The following is a 16,326-nucleotide window of genomic DNA, read 5'->3' as shown; positions in this document are numbered from 1 at the left end:
AAAAATGATGACACCTTACTAAGGGGTGGGAGAGAGCTAAGAGTGATGTACCTCTATTTCATTGTCTTAATTAATGTTATATTGTACAAATACCATATCCAATATGACTTGTTTCTTGGATATGTGCGAGGTTAGATGACAAATGTATGAGAGATTTCGTAAGAGAGAATGTAGTGGAGCTCCCGACAGAGTAAAGAAAAATCAGCTACACTTCATGTTAGAATTTCTTCCCAACACATAATTTACATCCCAACGGTGTTAATTTGAGTTGAATTCAGCCAGCTCAAATTATGTTTCATTAGGAAATTAGTGTATTGCTTGAATGTGTACGGATCTTACAAATATAGCTGTTATTGAACTTTTTTTTTGCATCATTTTGCTCGAGTTGACCTAAATCATTTGTACCGTACAAAACTAACTTGGCTCAAGCGCTTTCCAATTAAAATTAGGCACTTGGCTATAATTTATGAAATTGCCTTCTCCATCATAGTGGAGCAATCAAATAAGCGTGTGCATTAACCACTTTGTTCATACATCCCCCTTTCCCTCTCGCAATCGATGGTCCATATTACCGTCGATAAGCTATCCTCTTCTCCATGTTGTCGACGGGTGATTCGTGTCCACCTCAAAGGCGGGTAACCACACCTCCAGTCAGATGGAATTGGGTTCACCACTTTTTTTTGTCCTTAGAATCTATCACCATGGTACATGGTCGACCGATTCCGACCTCAATATTACATATGCCTTTATCCTGAACCCACCATATGGATAATTAAGTAGGAAAAAAACACTTTTTTTTACAGGGGAGAAAACTATTGAGATAGCCACAAATGCTAGAAAAGAACATGTGTACCTGAATCCGTGGAAACAACCTATCGCACGCACCACAGAATCGAGTTCACTACTTTCTTCTCCGAATCGACCACCACCATGGTAACGAGGTCAATCTATTCCAACCACAATATCAGATATTCACCTGTTTTTTCATCATAATCTCCAATATAGTAATTAAGCGGAAAATACTACCTCAAGGGATAATAACCACATAGAATTCTGCTGCGAAGAGAAGGAACGTGTGTACCCAAATCCGGAACAATTGTACCCACAGCTCCATTGCATTGTTCCAATGCAGAAAACCCCAAAATGAATTAAAGAAAGGAAAGGAGGGAGAAGGTAGCTACGACTTGTGCGCGTTCGCTGCTCCTCCTCCTTTTGACCGCAGCAACACAAATAAACAAAAAAAAAAAAAACCGATCGAAAGCAGGAAATAAAAAAACATTTTGTGTGTAAAAGTATTGCGCACGAGAGCGAAAGGCACAACATACATAGAGAGAGACCATCACAGCTGCTTCGTCTCCAACTTATCTCTTTCGATCCATCCATCCCCACCATCTCCTCCTTTTCTCCACCTCCATTATTCATCCCCAACCTCGCGTCTCCATCTCCCTCTACATATACCCCGCCTCCCCGCTTCCCCACTACCCACCACCTCTCTCCCACCTCCTCTTGTCCCGATCAAGAACCTACTGGAAGAAGAAGAGAATCGTGTGTAGCGAGAACGCAAGAATCTTGGTAACAAACGAAGGTCTTTCTTCCACTTGCGCCGCCGTCATGTGCTCTGGCCCGCGCAAGCCCTCCGTCCCGCCGCCTCCGGCCACGCCCAAGGATTCCGCGGCCATGGACGCCTCGCTTCTCCTCGAGCTGGCGGCGGCGGACGACGTCGCGGAGTTCAGGCGCGCCGTGGAGGAGCACAAGGCCTGCCTGGACGCCGAGGCTTCTTGGTACGGCCCCTCGGCGGCCGGCCAGGGCCGGCTGGCCACCGAGACCCGCACGCCGGCCATGGTCGCCGCGCTCTACGGCAGCACGTCCGTCCTCGCGTACGCGCTCTCCGCCGCGCCCGCCGAGGCCACCCGCGCCTCGCCCACCGACGGCGCCACCGCGCTCCACCTCGCGGCGGCCGGCGGCGCCGCGCACGCCGTCGCCGCCACGCACCTGCTCCTCGCCGCCGGCGCGTCCACCGAGGCCCTCTCGGCCTCCGCCCTCCGCGCCGGCGACCTCCTCCCGCGCGCCGCCACCGCGCCGCTCCGCCTCCTCCTGAACTCCCCGGCCGCCTCCCCCTCCTCCTCCCCCAAGAAGTCCGCCTCCCCTCCCCACGAGCCCCGCAAGGAGTACCCGCCGGACCTCACGCTCCCGGACCTCAAGAGCGGGCTCTTCAGCACCGACGACTTCCGCATGTACAGCTTCAAGGTGAAGCCCTGCTCGCGCGCCTACTCGCACGACTGGACCGAGTGCCCCTTCGTGCACCCGGGCGAGAACGCGCGCCGCCGCGACCCGCGCCGCTACTCCTACTCCTGCGTGCCCTGCCCGGAGTTCCGCAAGGGCGGCGCCTGCCGCAAGGGCGACGGCTGCGAGTACGCGCACGGGGTGTTCGAGTGCTGGCTCCACCCGGCGCAGTACCGCACGCGGCTATGCAAGGACGAGGTCGGATGCGCGCGCCGCATCTGCTTCTTCGCGCACAGGCGCGACGAGCTGCGCTCCGTCAACCCCTCCGCCGTCTCGGTCGGCATGATGCAGCCCGTCTCACCGCGCTCGTCCCCTCCCAACGGAGGGATGGCGTGGCCCTCGTCGCCCGCCGGCAGGCTCAAGACGGCGCGCGAGCTGGATTTCGACCTCGAGATGCTCGCGCTCGACCAGTACCAGCAGAAGCTCTTCGACAAGGTGTCAACCAACGCGCACTCGCCCAGGGCCACCTGGGGCGGCGCGCCCAACGCCGGTCTCGGCTCGCCGCACGCTGCCGCTGGATCGCCCGCCAGGAACATGCCGCCAGACTACACCGACCTGCTCGGCTCCATGGACACGGCCATGCTGTCCCAGCTCCACGCGCTCTCGCTCAAGCAGGCCGGCGACATGTCCGCCTACAACTCGCTGCCCGACTCGCAGCAGCTGCAGCACATGCCGACCTCGCCCATGGTGGGAGGCGCGAACAGCTCCTTCAATCTCGACCACTCCATGGCGAAAGCCATCATGACCTCCCGCGCCTCGGCGTTCGCTAAGCGCAGCCAGAGCTTCATCGACCGTGGCGCCCGCGCCCCGGCCACGCGCTCTCTCATGTCGATGGGCGAACCGGCGATGCTCACTGACTGGGGCTCTCCCAGTGGCAACCTGGACTGGGGCTCGCCCAGCGGCAAGCTCGACTGGGGCGTTCAGGGCGATGAGCTGCACAAGTTCCGCAAGTCCGCGTCTTTTGGATTCCGCGGGCAATCCGCCATGCCGGTGGCCTCCCCAGCCACCCAGGCTGAACCAGATGTCTCATGGGTGAACTCTCTTGTCAAGGATGGCCACGCCGGCGACCATTTTTCGCAGTGGCTGGAGCAGGAGCAGATGGTGGCCTAATTCCGTTCATGATCACTGGCTCATAGCACCTAGCTGACCAAAGTTCTTTCCTTCAATTGTTTCCCCTTTCTATTTGCTTAATTTGATTCATATGAGATGGTTCTTTAGTACATAGGCTGTTCACAGAAAAATAATGTTGTTCATCAACAACAAGCTTGGATGCCCAAAGGGAGCCTTAGATTGATGAAGAACAGCCGATATTACTTTTTTCCCTTCGGTTTATAAATAGCTGTATACAAAATTCCAATGAGAGTTTATTTACTTGATGATATTTATACATATTCTGAGACTAGCAAGATCTCTTTCATGTTCTTCTTCCTAGTTCAATATGAAAACTATCAGAAGTTGTATTCTTCTTGAGCCAAGTACATCACTAAGATCACTTGATGATTTTTTTGTCTGTGTATATATTCTTGGTTCTTCCGTGAGCACATCTTCCTTTCTTGTGATTCCATTCTCCAAATGGGTGGATCATAACCCATTTGGACAATTTGATATACTAGCTTCTTCTGAAGTGGTTGGTGGGTCATAGGATGTAAACTGCTGAGCAATCACAGGTTAGTTTAGTGGAGATGGAGGCGTCATGCACCAAGTATTATTAGTGCTCTCAATATTTTATCGGAAAGGAAAGAGCTATACAACTAAAGCAAGCACGTAGATTAAATTAACTATTGTTCTGATTGTGGGTTAGGCACAAGTGTCACCATGATAAATTAACTATTATTCTGATTGGGAGTAGTATTTTTCTTAATGTTGCCAATGTTGATTTTTTCTTTGACAAGAGCATTTTCTTCTAGAACATTGGACCTGGAGCATTGCTTTTCCTTGTTTTTTTTTTTTTTTGTCTTTTTGGTTGAATATGATGAAACTAGTATTGATGTCCATTCTGTCTCTTGTTTATTTTTGTATTCAAGTGTAGCTGTTGTGTTTGGACATTCCCAATTATTGTAGCTGTATCAATCCCTAACCATGCTAAGTATTGTTATTGCAGTTGGAGCAGATTTTGGACTACTCTAACTCTATGCCCATCCAGATATTTGAGCCATTAACAATGTAATCTCCAACCTCTCTCTGTTGTTGGTGCTCATATTTATTTGTCCATTCCGTAACGTGTTTATATCTGTATGGCTGTGGATCATCCTTGTGCAGCGGTTTAAAAAAGGTTTATATCCATCTGTGTGCTTAGGCTTTATTTGGTGTTGCAGTGTGTTATAATAATCATGTCAGTTCTCTAAAAACAGCATATTAGGAGATGCTTTAAAATAATTAGACATGTTGATATCTACTTATTCCTTATCCAAGTTGCAGAACAGATATATTTACTTAAAATTTTGAAATGAAAGGTGGGACAACCATCATTGAATGACAAATATGTACATTTAATTCGATATACAATCGTAATAAACTTACTAGTATAACCTTTTATCCAATTAATTAACCAACATAACAGAAGTCTGAGAATATCTTAGCTTTACTTTTTGATAAGTTCTTGTCTATTCAATCTACTTCTCTATTAGTTTTCTTGCTTCTTATATGTTTTTTTTAAAAGAGTGTTCATTATCTTTTTTTTCCCACTGCTCTCTATGGCTACAATTTTACATTGTAACTAGGAGAAAAACACACATGGAACATACTGATGATGAGTTAATGATTCAAGCAATCTCTATAATTCAAGCATCCAAGTAATCTATAAGATTAGTTCTTATCATGCTTGTTTAAGGGGTTAATGTGGATGCAGTCAAACAATTGTCTGCAAGACTAAGGCAGTAGCTTGGCTAACATGCACAAGATGATAATAAATAATTGGATAAACTAAACCTACTTGCGTCACAAGGAGGATTGATTGTAATTTGGTCTCCTTTTCCATGTGAGACATTCAAACCTTCCTCTGAAAGCAATCCGAAACTTATTTTATCTGTTCGACGAATGGCGACAAATCCTGTTCCAGATAGGTTTTAGATTGGCACACGATGTCTCATCCATCAAACGTAGAGTTCTTATCTCCAAACCCTGATTAAGAAATGGAGTATCTTTCCTGCCCTGAGTTAGAAAATTGAAAATGTCCTGCTCATGGGGCTGATCATAGGGGCATCGCCGTTGTCGTCGATGTTGACGTGGTGAGACCTTTCTTGTGAAATGGCTACATCATTGACTTCATCTTTGCGGAAACTTTCCGACAAATCATTTTCTGGTTTTGTTTGTCTGAAGAAGAAAAAATGAGACCGTCCAACCTCACAGAAAGTTTCATTTGAAGAACGCCCAGCATCTTATCAACAGGCTCGCCCAGCATCTTATCAACAGGCTGTTCGCTGAATCTGATTTGTTCTGATTCACCGAGTCTCCAACAAATCTTACAGTATCAAGAAATAGGTTACTTAGATATCTGAACAAGAGTTGAAGACTCGGTTTACTGAAGTAGTAAGCACCTTGGGGCAAGCTTTACACAAGATCATGTCAACTAATTCATAATATATTGTTAGGTTATTCATGGGCTAGTACATGGAGCCAAAATAGGGAGGAAAATCATGTACAGTTTCATAGCATGGGCTGTATCGAGGGAAGGAGAATTCAGATTCTTGAGACCTTCAACCTCAAGAGTTTCTGAACATATATATCTCCACTGTAATGCTTGGATATTCACCTCATGTTGGGATCACCATCTCCAACAAGAATTTTTTCACACCTGGTGCAAGCGATCGTCTCATTCCCAGTCCAGTATTCAGAACATTTTGGCAACATGCGTGCTTCTTGCAGATGACTTTTTTCAGACCACAGTTAGCTGCAAGGAATCTGAAGTGCCAGCTTCGATCTTTATGATTGATTACACTCAACTTGGTCCCTTTTGAGCAAGTAACCATACACAGTTTTTCATACCACAGCTGGCTGCATTAGCTCATCTGTTTCCTCACATATGAGCTGATCAAGTATCGCTGACTCCATCTCATCCGCAATGTTGCTCTCACCCCTACCTCCCCATTTCGCGCCACATACATCGTCCTCAACAAGTCTGCAGATGATTCGCCACATCCCAGTCGCAGCTGGGGCGATCGCTTCGGCCTTGTTCACGGCTCTCCTGTCCCTCCTCTCCCTGCCTGAACAATTCGAGGCACGACTGGTGTTTGGTGCCTCGGGAGGCAGGTGGCCACCATGATCGTCGAAGGGGGATTGCGGCAGCTTCCTTCTCGAGCCTTGCAGTTGACTCAGTGCCAGCCGGATTTCTCCTCCATCTGTTACATGCAGTGGCAATGCTGCCATGTCAGTAAGGATGACCAGATAAATTAAGTAACATGTAGTTTGAACATTTCTTTTCTTTACGGTTTCTGAAATGAGTTTGATGACCAAGTCAAAGTGACTAGTATTATGTACGGTATGTGCATATAGCTGCCTTATTGATGTGTTGCAATCAGAGATCTAGCTACAGACTGTGCAAGAGTTGCAGACTGGAGAGGGACAAGCGAGTAGGGCACAAGAAAGAAGCTCAGAACTACTAATTAAGACTTTTAAACAGCTAATATAGTATTGCATAACCAAGCTTTAGGCATGGACCACAAACTTGTCGTTGTTGAGACTATTGATTCCCTAAATTGAAAGAAATACTTTTCCTAGGATGTTAGTTCATTTTTGGTATATGAACTCTCAGCTGTTGTTCTTATTATACTGTTATCCAAATTCATTCTAAAGGGAGGCTAAGCCCGTCGCCGGTAGGCTTGGGCTGAAGCGTAGCGGATCGTTGCCACCGCCTATATATACCTCTTGTAAGCCGCCAACTAGGGTTGATAACCCACGGCGTTTGTAAACACTCCCCGATATAGTGAAGCTTTGCTGGCTGGCGCCCTTGATATTTTACCTCTCTTTGTTGGAGAGGGTTTTCCACGTTAAAATCTTGTGCACCCTGCGTGTGTTCTTTTATCGTTTTTCGTTATTTGCTTGTCACGTTTATAACAGTTCTCACGAAGTTAGCAGGGCAATATCTGAATTTTAGTACACTATTGTATAAGGTTTTCTTGTTCTGAATTTCATTCCTCTCCCATTTTGAAGTTTCTCTTTCTCCTCTTCCTCTGAAGGCGATTTTCCTTTTCTGAAGGGACCCACTCCAATATTAAGTTAGGTCTAAGATCCAGTGAGCCCGTGCAGTGAGCAACTGAAGAAAGCACTAACGGGCAGAGCTAGGTGAGCACTGCCCTGCTTGCTCCATTTCTTCCATGGAATGGTAGCCCGAATTTTCTTCCCCTTTTCCGAAATGAGTTCGATGACCAAGTCAAAGTGACTATTAGCTACAGTATGTGCATCTAGAGGTCTCAGTGTTGTGTTACAATCACAGAGAGATGGTTCCAGAGCCTGTGCAGTTTTGTGGAGTGGAAAGGGACAAGTGATTAGGGCACAAGAAGGCGATGTTTCAGAAGTTCGCACTGCCCTGCTTTAGACATGGACCACATAATTTTTCTCCAAGTTGGAAAATGAAGAATTTTCCTGGGTGATATCTAGGACAAACTCTCACAAACAATGGCTTTTAGCTGGTGTCTTATACACAGACAGGTGAGGAAATGACCTGTCATTGTCATGAAGTTTGCACTTTGCAGTGCAAGTCACCTGAATTCATAGTTACTGACTTGTTTTGCTAGTAATTCATATGGGTCAGATAACTCCAAATTCATCTAGTATGTTATTTTGTAGGTTTATGTGCATCTAGCTGTGTTACAACTTACAATTGGCTCCAGACTTGTGCAGTTTGCAGAGTGGAGAGGGACAAATGATTAGGGCACAGGAAGACTGGGTTCCAGAAGCTCAGTACACTAGCAAAGACTTCCAAACAGTGAGTACACTTGCATTGCATAACCAAGCATTAGACAAAGACCACAGAATTGTCCGTGTTGCAATTGTCGGTGCCTAATACTTTTCGCGGGTCACTAGTTGATTTACATAAAACACTCAGCAACAATCACTTCTTGCCGGTGCCTTGTACGCAAAGTTGTCATTCTCATGAACTTCGCAGTGCAATCACCTGACTTTGTTTTTACTGAAGTTGGCTTTCTTTTCTGAAGGTAAATTCCACTCTGATTTTGACTGTTTTCTGTGTTTTTTTTTGTTCTGAAGGTGTTTCATTTCTGAAAGTGAACTCCAATCCAAATTTAAGATGGATAACTTGCAGCTAGCCAAAGCAGCAGCGGATCGCCGTTTTTCGGTGAACTATCTGAAGTTCTAAACTGGGATATAAGAGCCTGCACATGTCTTGACTTTTTCCGCAATTCTGCTACGATGGAGCCAAATATATATCATAATTATTCCTAGGGACATCAATGGAGTAGCACACAGTTGTGCCCACCAAGCTCTTAGAAACCCCCAGTCTTTTCCTTCTTTCAATTGTATCAATACATCACATATTCACATGTAACATCGTCAGTGCCCTCTGCCCTGTAGTTGCTAGATTACAGCTTCTTTCATACCAGGGCTTTGTAATCCACTACTGTATGTACTTTGCTCTTAATCAATAAAAAGGCACCTGTACGCACCTCCTCTTGTTAAAAAAAGATGGATGCTTCAATTCACTGACGATTTGAAATTCAGCTCAAGTTGTTTTGCCCTGAAGGTTAATCCCTCTCCAAGTTTAAATTTGCCAGTTTTATTCCATCTCCAAGTTTAAATTCAACGCTACTTTGCTACTATTCCGCGAGTAGTTGGGTGAGCCGGTGGAGTAAGAAACTGACGACAGAATTAATGTGCTACAGTCTACAGGGAGTGTGAACAGGACGAACCTGGGGTGGGTGAGCACTGCTCTGCTTGGTCCACTTCTTCCAAGGAAGACGACGAAGTGGTGGTGGTGGTCGACGACTCTTCTTGCGCCTCCAGTACCGACACCGGGCTCGAGTTCTCCATGCCGCACTCCTCCTCCGCGGCGGCCTGCCTCCTCGTCCGGCCAGGCTCCCCGTGCCGCCGCCTCCGGCGCTCCCGCCTCTGTTTCCGCCCGTCGGCGCCTCTCCTTGAAGGGGGCGAGTACTCCGCCGACAGGAGGCCATCGCCGTCGCCTGCGTCGTCGGGGCTGAAGCTGAGGAGCAGGAACTCGTCGTTCTCCCGCCTCAGGTACGTGGGCCGGTCGCTGAAGGACGCCGACGTCGTCCTGGCCACCCTCGGCCGCGGCGAGCAGCACGGCGTGGGCGGCGGCGGCGACAAGCCCTCCGACCGGCTCCGCCGCAGCGCCGGCTGCTGGTCGCGCGGCGGCGTCGGCATCGCGTCGAGCCCCATCAGCCTGGCCACAATGCAGGGGCTCCGCGCCGGCGACGCCACCTCCTCCTGCTTCCCCCGGAACACCGCGGCAGCGGCATCGTCGCCTCGCCGCAGCGCAATGTCGCCCCCGCGAGCGCTGTCGGCGCAGAGGAGGCGGCGCAGGAAGTCGAGCGCGAAGGAGGAGTGCGGGAGCTTCGCCATGCGATGCGACGGAGCGACGGACACGGGCGAGTCAAAGCTCGGTCCGGCGCGGCATGGTGGGAGGAAGAGAGGGGAATGTCGGGCGGTGTTTGTCTTGTCGGTTTGAATTGCGAGCGGAGGGAAGAAGAAGGAAAAACCGGAAGGTGCCAATGGAATGGAAAGCTACCTGAGCATCGGGGAGCGGATTAATGGAAGCTTTGAGTTCAGTGACGTAAATGCGTCTGGTCACTCCAAATAGTAGTTATTGTACTCTACTGTTTTACTTGCTCCACTATGTACGGAGTACACCTTTTACTTTCACTTTTAGTAACCACTTTTGTGTAACGGGAAAGGCAGCAGGTGCGAAAATATTGCTACAGTACTGTACTGTGATAGTTTCACCGCCATTTCAAAGGTGTCTGCCATGAATGATCTAGTAAGGTGTCTGCCATGAGTGAGCTCCTATGCTGGTTTTTGTTTTGAACCAAGTTCCATATATAGCAGGTTTATGTTACCTGAAATTCCAAAACCATGTCAGGTTCCAACTGTGTGATGTTCCTCTATAATCTTCCCTCAAACACATACGAGCAATATTAAAAACCGGTACAATGTGAGTTGGAGCTTACGAGAGCATCTCCACAAGCGCCCCCAAATGAACGTTTAGCATAAGCGCCGGATCACTCGATTGGGGCGTGGTGCCGCGTTCGCCAAACAAAAATTTAAACAAAAATAAAGATAAATAAAAAAGGATCATCGCATTCGAAAGAAGCACTTCAAAGTTCCGGCCTAAGTCATCCTGATCAATATTACAAACCGGAGCAGAAGAAGCCTAGAAGAAGGGGTTGTCTCCACCGGCCTACGACGGCTCTTGAGTCGTCGTTAGCCCGTACAACATGACGACCTCGGACCGCTCTGTCGGTGTCGATGTTGTTGTCATCGGCAATGCAGTTGCCGTGGCTAGTATACTCGCTGATGTTGTGTGGATGCAGCTGCCAGCGCCGACGCTAAAGTAGGTGCCGTGATCATTCGATCGACGATTTCTTTCAAGATCATGTCGTAATAGTATATCTGCACTGCTATCACCTAAAGGTCCATTCCCGACGTTTCTGCGGTCTAGATCATGAAGTCCTATTTCCGTTTCTTCACGGCGAATCTCTCCTTATCGAGCCCGATCTTCTCTTCTTGCTTCATCAACAAGGCATTTCACCTCTCGTTGTTTTTGGCATCGCAGATGAGCAGGTTTGTTGAGACAACGGTGAAGCACTTTTTGATCGACGATTAGACCCTTTCGGGTGACACTTGTTCCCGATAGGCGGCTATTGAGTCGTCGTTGGCCCGTACAACATGACGACCTCAGACCGCTCCATGGGCGTCGATGTTGTTATTGTTGACAGTACCGTTGTTATAGTTAGTGTACTCACCGATGTTGTCGCGGACGCAGCTGTTGATGCCACTGCCAGTGCAGACTCTAAAGCAGGTGTCGTGATCATTCGATCGACGATTTCTTTCAAGATCATGTTGTAATAGTACATGAGCGCCGCTATCACCTGAAGGTCCATTCCCGGCGTGTCCGCGGTCAAGATCATGAAGTCCTTTTTCCATTTCTTCACTATGACTCTCTCCTTCTCGAGCACGATCTTCTCTTTTTGCTTCATCAAAAAGGCATTCCTTCTCTCATCGTTCTTGGCGCCGTGGATGAGCAGGTTTGCCGACAGGGCGCCCTGCCGACGCGTATAGAACAATGCATTTTCTGTGTCGCTATCCGTCCTAATGTTGGCATGGTAGCCATGGAATGTGTTCACCGTCGCCTGTATGATGCTCCACCGGGTTGACATAGCCTTTTGGCTCCTCTAGTCCTCTTCATTTGCATCACGGTGTGGTCCTTATCGAGGTACTTGTGCTTGTTGAACTAGGTGGGAAAGAGTAGCGGCTTGCAGGAGAAATGAAAGTTATGGCGGGCGGATTGAGAATGAGATGAAAATTATGGAATATGAAAGTTATGGCCTTGCTGATGCGACGGGCTCACCACTCGCGACACCTCTCCGTGCAGAGCGCCGGACACTCTATCGGACCACGCCGGGTAAGAAAGATCGTTTTGAGCGTGCCACTGTGCGGGTCAATTGCTAGGCGCATCCCAAATCTCTTGGTGGCATCGTTTTAGAGACACGACTAGAGATGCACATTCGAATTTCGGAAACACAAAAAGAGAACCAGGAAAGGCATGGATAATTAAACGTGGCTACGCTTTTTTGGATGCCTTTTAAAGGACAAGGCGAATTCATCAGGGAGACAAGTGTACGTTCAGATGAAGAAACGGAGGAAGCAGGTGTGAAACGGCACGGAGGCCTTCGGCGGGATCAGCGTTTGAAACGGGGGCAACGTGTACGTTACGCGACAGCGAACGGCAACGGGCCTGACGAAAGCTGGTTAGTATGGGTTTGATGAGCGCGCGGGCCGGCATGGGCTGGGCCCGCGCGGTCAGCAGGGCCTCGGGAGGCGGGCCCGGCGCAGCTTCTTCTGTCTTTCGCCATCGAGGGACTGGATTGGATTGATGGGGTCAAGTCGTCGCAGTGCACTGCAGACTGCAGTGCAGGCGTAGGGTCTGTCTGAACAGCGCCTGGCGATGGCTGCCTGGTCTGCTACTCTGGTCTTGTCATCTCTCTCGCTCGCATCCGGGTCTTTATTAGAGTCCTACTGATGTAAGTACGACAAACTTCATCTGATATTCGAACCATCCTCACTGTTTCTCGCGCGAGGCAAGGAGAGGCAAACACGTTTTTGGGTTTGGGTCATTAAGAGCATGTCTAGTAGAGCCCCTAAACCCTTAAATCTCTATAGCAGTTTTACAGGTTGGAAATAGTCATTTTTGTGCACTTTTACAGGTTGAAAAACAGGGGTAAAGAGTAGAACCCCTAAACCCCTAAAGAATGCAGTTTGAGGGTTCTAGTCTTTGGCTCAACCCCAACCTCTAAAACTGTCATATGTCATATCACAGTTTTCATCACATATCATCATTTCACATATCACAAATATGATCACATTTCACATAAAACAATAATCATTCTAGTTATTATTACAACACCAAATAATACATTTGAGCACATAAAACAATAATCATTCAAATTGTTACAACAATGTTGGACCATACAACAATAATTGTTCGAATCAAATAGAACAAAGGTAAATCATGCGCCACGGCGCTGCCCATCCAATCGCCACTTGGTGCTCGACTAGATCATCACGGAGACGACCATGAGTGGCTGCATCTTCAATCTCACGGTGTGCTTGAAGAAAAGCTTCTACACGAGAAGGGTTTCTTTCCGGTTGCACACGTGTGCCAACATTGTCATAGAAACAAGGCAAGTTTAACCCCCTCTCATCTTCTAGGATCATGTTGTGTAGAATCACACAACACTTCATGATGTCCACCAAGGTTTTCTTATCCCAAAACCGAGCCGGACCCGAACTATGGCAAACCTTGCTTGCAAGACACCAAAAGCTCTCTCTATATCCTTGAGGGCTGCCTCTTGTGCCCTTGTGAAATGAGCCTCTTTTCTGGACAAGGGCACCCCATTTTTCTCCTTGATGGACTTCACAAGAGTTGCCCATTCGGGATAAATGCCATCGGTGAGATAGTATCCCATTGAGTAGTCATTGCCATTGACTGTGTAGTTGCAAGTTGGAGCATCTCCAGAAATTAATCTTTTAAACAAAGGAGATCTATTGAGCACATTTATATCATTGAGTGTTCCCGGCAACCCAAAGAATGCATGCCAAATCCATGTGTCCTCCGATGCCACGGCCTCAAGCACAATGGTAGCATCACGGCTTTTACCGCAATACATTCCATGCCATGCCTTTGGGCAATTTTTCCATGTCCAATGCATGCAATCATGGCTACCTAGCATCCCCGGCCATCCCCTTTTTTCATTGGTTTCCATCAATCTTTTTGTATCTTCCTCGTTTGGTGCTCGAAGGTATGTCTCACCATACAACCGGATAACTAACTTAGCAAATCTACGGACGGATTCCGTGGTTGTATCTTGCCCAATGCGAAGATACTCGTCCGTGTAGTCCGCAGATACACCATAGGCCAGTACCCGCATTGCCGCCGATATCTTTTGGTATGCACTAAACCCCATGATACCGCCGGCGGATCTACGACGCTTGAAATATGTGGAGGCCGCCTCACAGTCGGTGACAATCTTCACAAATAGACTACGGCGCATTCGGTACCTTCTGCGGAAGAGGCGAGGAGGGTATGTAGGTACCTCGGCGAAGTAGTCTTCCATCAAATGCTCGTGTCCGAGAGCGCGGTTCCGGTAGATGGTGGTTCGCCCCATCGTCGACCCTCTCCTCCGATCCATCAGCTTCGCGCGGTCTTCAAACGATTGCACCTCGACGAGGAGGCTCATCATCTCGACATCATCGTCTTGCAACAACTCATCAATGTCGGAATCGTCGGATGTCGACCAATCCGACGAATCCGACATCGAGTCCGTGACAACGTCGTTGTTCATCTCCATCCGCAAAAAAATCAACCGTCAATTAGTGCTACAAAATGAAACAAAAGAAATGAAAAAAAAGAAAAAAAAGAACATACCTTGACCGGGGCGGCGGCGGCTAGGAGCCGATGCGGAGGAGGCCGGGGCGCGGCGGGGCAGGCGGAGGAGGACGGGACGCGCCGGCAGGAGGAGGAGGCCGGGACGCGGCGGCGGCGGGAGGCGGCAGGAGGGCCGAGCGGGAGGAGGTCGGGGGCGGGAGGAGGGTTGGGCGGCAGGAGGGCCGAGCGGGAGGAGGGCCGAGCGGGAGGAGGGCGGGGCGGGAGGAGGGCGCGGCGCGGCGGGGCTGGCGGAGGAGGGCCGAGCGGAGGAGGCCGGGACGCGGCGGAGGCGGGGCGGAGGAGGCGGGGCGCGGCGGGGTTGGAGGGCGGCGGCAGGATCGGGGGAGGAAGAGGGAGGAAGAGGGGAACGAGCTGAATGTTCCCTCCCGCGCGTGTCCGAGACGACTACAGGTCGGGGACGGGTTGGATTGCCCAACCCTCGTTTCTACGAGCCAAGAAGGGATTCCCGGGTCCGACACTGGGAATTTTTTACGGTTTTACGGCTTTAGGGGCTCTAGTCTTTGCGATTTTTTCGTCAAAAACTGTAAAAAAGCGGTTATTTTTACAGATTTAGGGGTTTAGGGGCTCTACTAGACATGCTCTAAGGGCATCTCCAACCGAGCGACCCAAATGGACGCGCGTCTGTTTTGGACAGTTTGGGTGGGGAGCGGACGCGCGGACGGAGCCCCGCGTCCGCGCGTCCGTTTGGGTCGCGCGGTGCGCCGATCGCAGCAGAATTGGGCCGCGATGCCGTATGGTATTTGCTTGTAAATTCACTATAAACGTCAAATAAATTATAGAAAAATATAGGAAATAGTTCAAATGCTCAAAATTTATTACACAGTACATTGTCATCAAAGATAAAGTATTATTCAAATAAAATGTAAAAACGGTACAAATGCTTTAGGCTTCGGGATTTCCTTCATCATTGTTGTTTGCAGCATTGTTGCCTACATGCTGTCATACGTGCTCGATCAAATCAGAATGCAGCTGGTTGGGTACAGCTAGATCTCGAATTTCATGGTGTGCATGAAGAATGTCCTGGAATGATGCCGGACCACCTTGAGGAGTAACCAACTTTCCCTGGCCCTCCCAGTCATTATCAAAGAGTGAATCGCCCCGCTCTACCTCAACAATCATGTTATGCATGATTACACAAGCGGTCATCACCTCCCACGGAGTTTGCACATCTCAGGCTCTTGCAGGGTGTCTGACGATAGCCCAACGAGCTTGGAGGATGCCAAACTCCCGCTCGACATCTTTCCGGGCTGCCTCTTGCTCTTTGGCAAACCTTGCCTCCTGCTCTGAGTTGGGTTTTCGGATTGTCTTCACGAGTGTAGCCCAAGGTGGATAGATACCATCAGCAAGGCAGTACCCCTTGGTGTAGTGGTGGCCATTGATCTTAAAATCCACATCAGGGGACTGATCGTACGCTAGCCTATCAAACACCGGTGAGCGCTGCAGCACATTGATGTCATTGTGCGAGCCAGCCATTCCGAAGAATGAGTGCCAAATCCATGTTTCCTGTGAAACAACAGCTTCAAGAATGACTGTGCACCCCTCAGAATGACCGTTGTATGCCCTCGCCAACCAAAGGGGCAGTTCTTCCACTCCCGGTGCATGCGAGTCTATGTCTGTCAAGCATCCCAGGAAACCCCCGGAAGCGTTGATTGACAACGGACGAGCTGTGTCCTCTCGCATTAGGTTGCCGGAGGTACCGTTCTCCGAACGAACCGATCACCGCTTCTGCAGAACCTGTACATCGATTCCAAGCCGGTAGACTCACTCATGCGCGTGTACTCATCTACGAAATCACCGGCAACGCCATATGCGAGCATCCTAATCGCTGTCGTGCATTTCTGGTACGAAGAGAGGCCTACCTTGCCAATTGCATCCACTTTCGAGCAGAAGTAGTCGTCGTAGAGCTT

At 49.0% G+C, this 16,326-nt stretch overlaps 1 protein-coding gene across 1 annotated transcript; it reads left to right on the top strand.

The window, feature by feature from the left end:
• The first annotated feature begins 1,465 nt into the window (after nt 1-1,465).
• On the top strand, nt 1,466-3,683 carry LOC124708764 (zinc finger CCCH domain-containing protein 33-like). Its single transcript, XM_047240430.1, has one exon. The coding sequence runs from the start codon at nt 1,612-1,614 to the stop codon at nt 3,391-3,393; it is 1,782 nt and encodes a 593-aa protein (XP_047096386.1). The 5' UTR covers nt 1,466-1,611; the 3' UTR covers nt 3,394-3,683.
• Nucleotides 3,684-16,326: the final 12,643 nt, after the last annotated feature.

The sequence above is a fragment of the Lolium rigidum genome, chromosome 4, assembly GCF_022539505.1.
Source record: "Lolium rigidum isolate FL_2022 chromosome 4, APGP_CSIRO_Lrig_0.1, whole genome shotgun sequence".
In the NCBI taxonomy this organism is placed as follows: domain Eukaryota; kingdom Viridiplantae; phylum Streptophyta; class Magnoliopsida; order Poales; family Poaceae; genus Lolium; species Lolium rigidum.
Note: the sequence above shows the minus strand (reverse complement) of the source record. Positions and strands in the feature narration are given on the sequence as shown.

What these genes read in the sequence shown, in the direction of transcription:
- LOC124708764 (XM_047240430.1), top strand. Translation starts at nt 1,612, where the DNA reads ATGTGCTCTGGCCCGCGCAAGCCCTCCGTCCCGCCGCCTCCGGCCACG.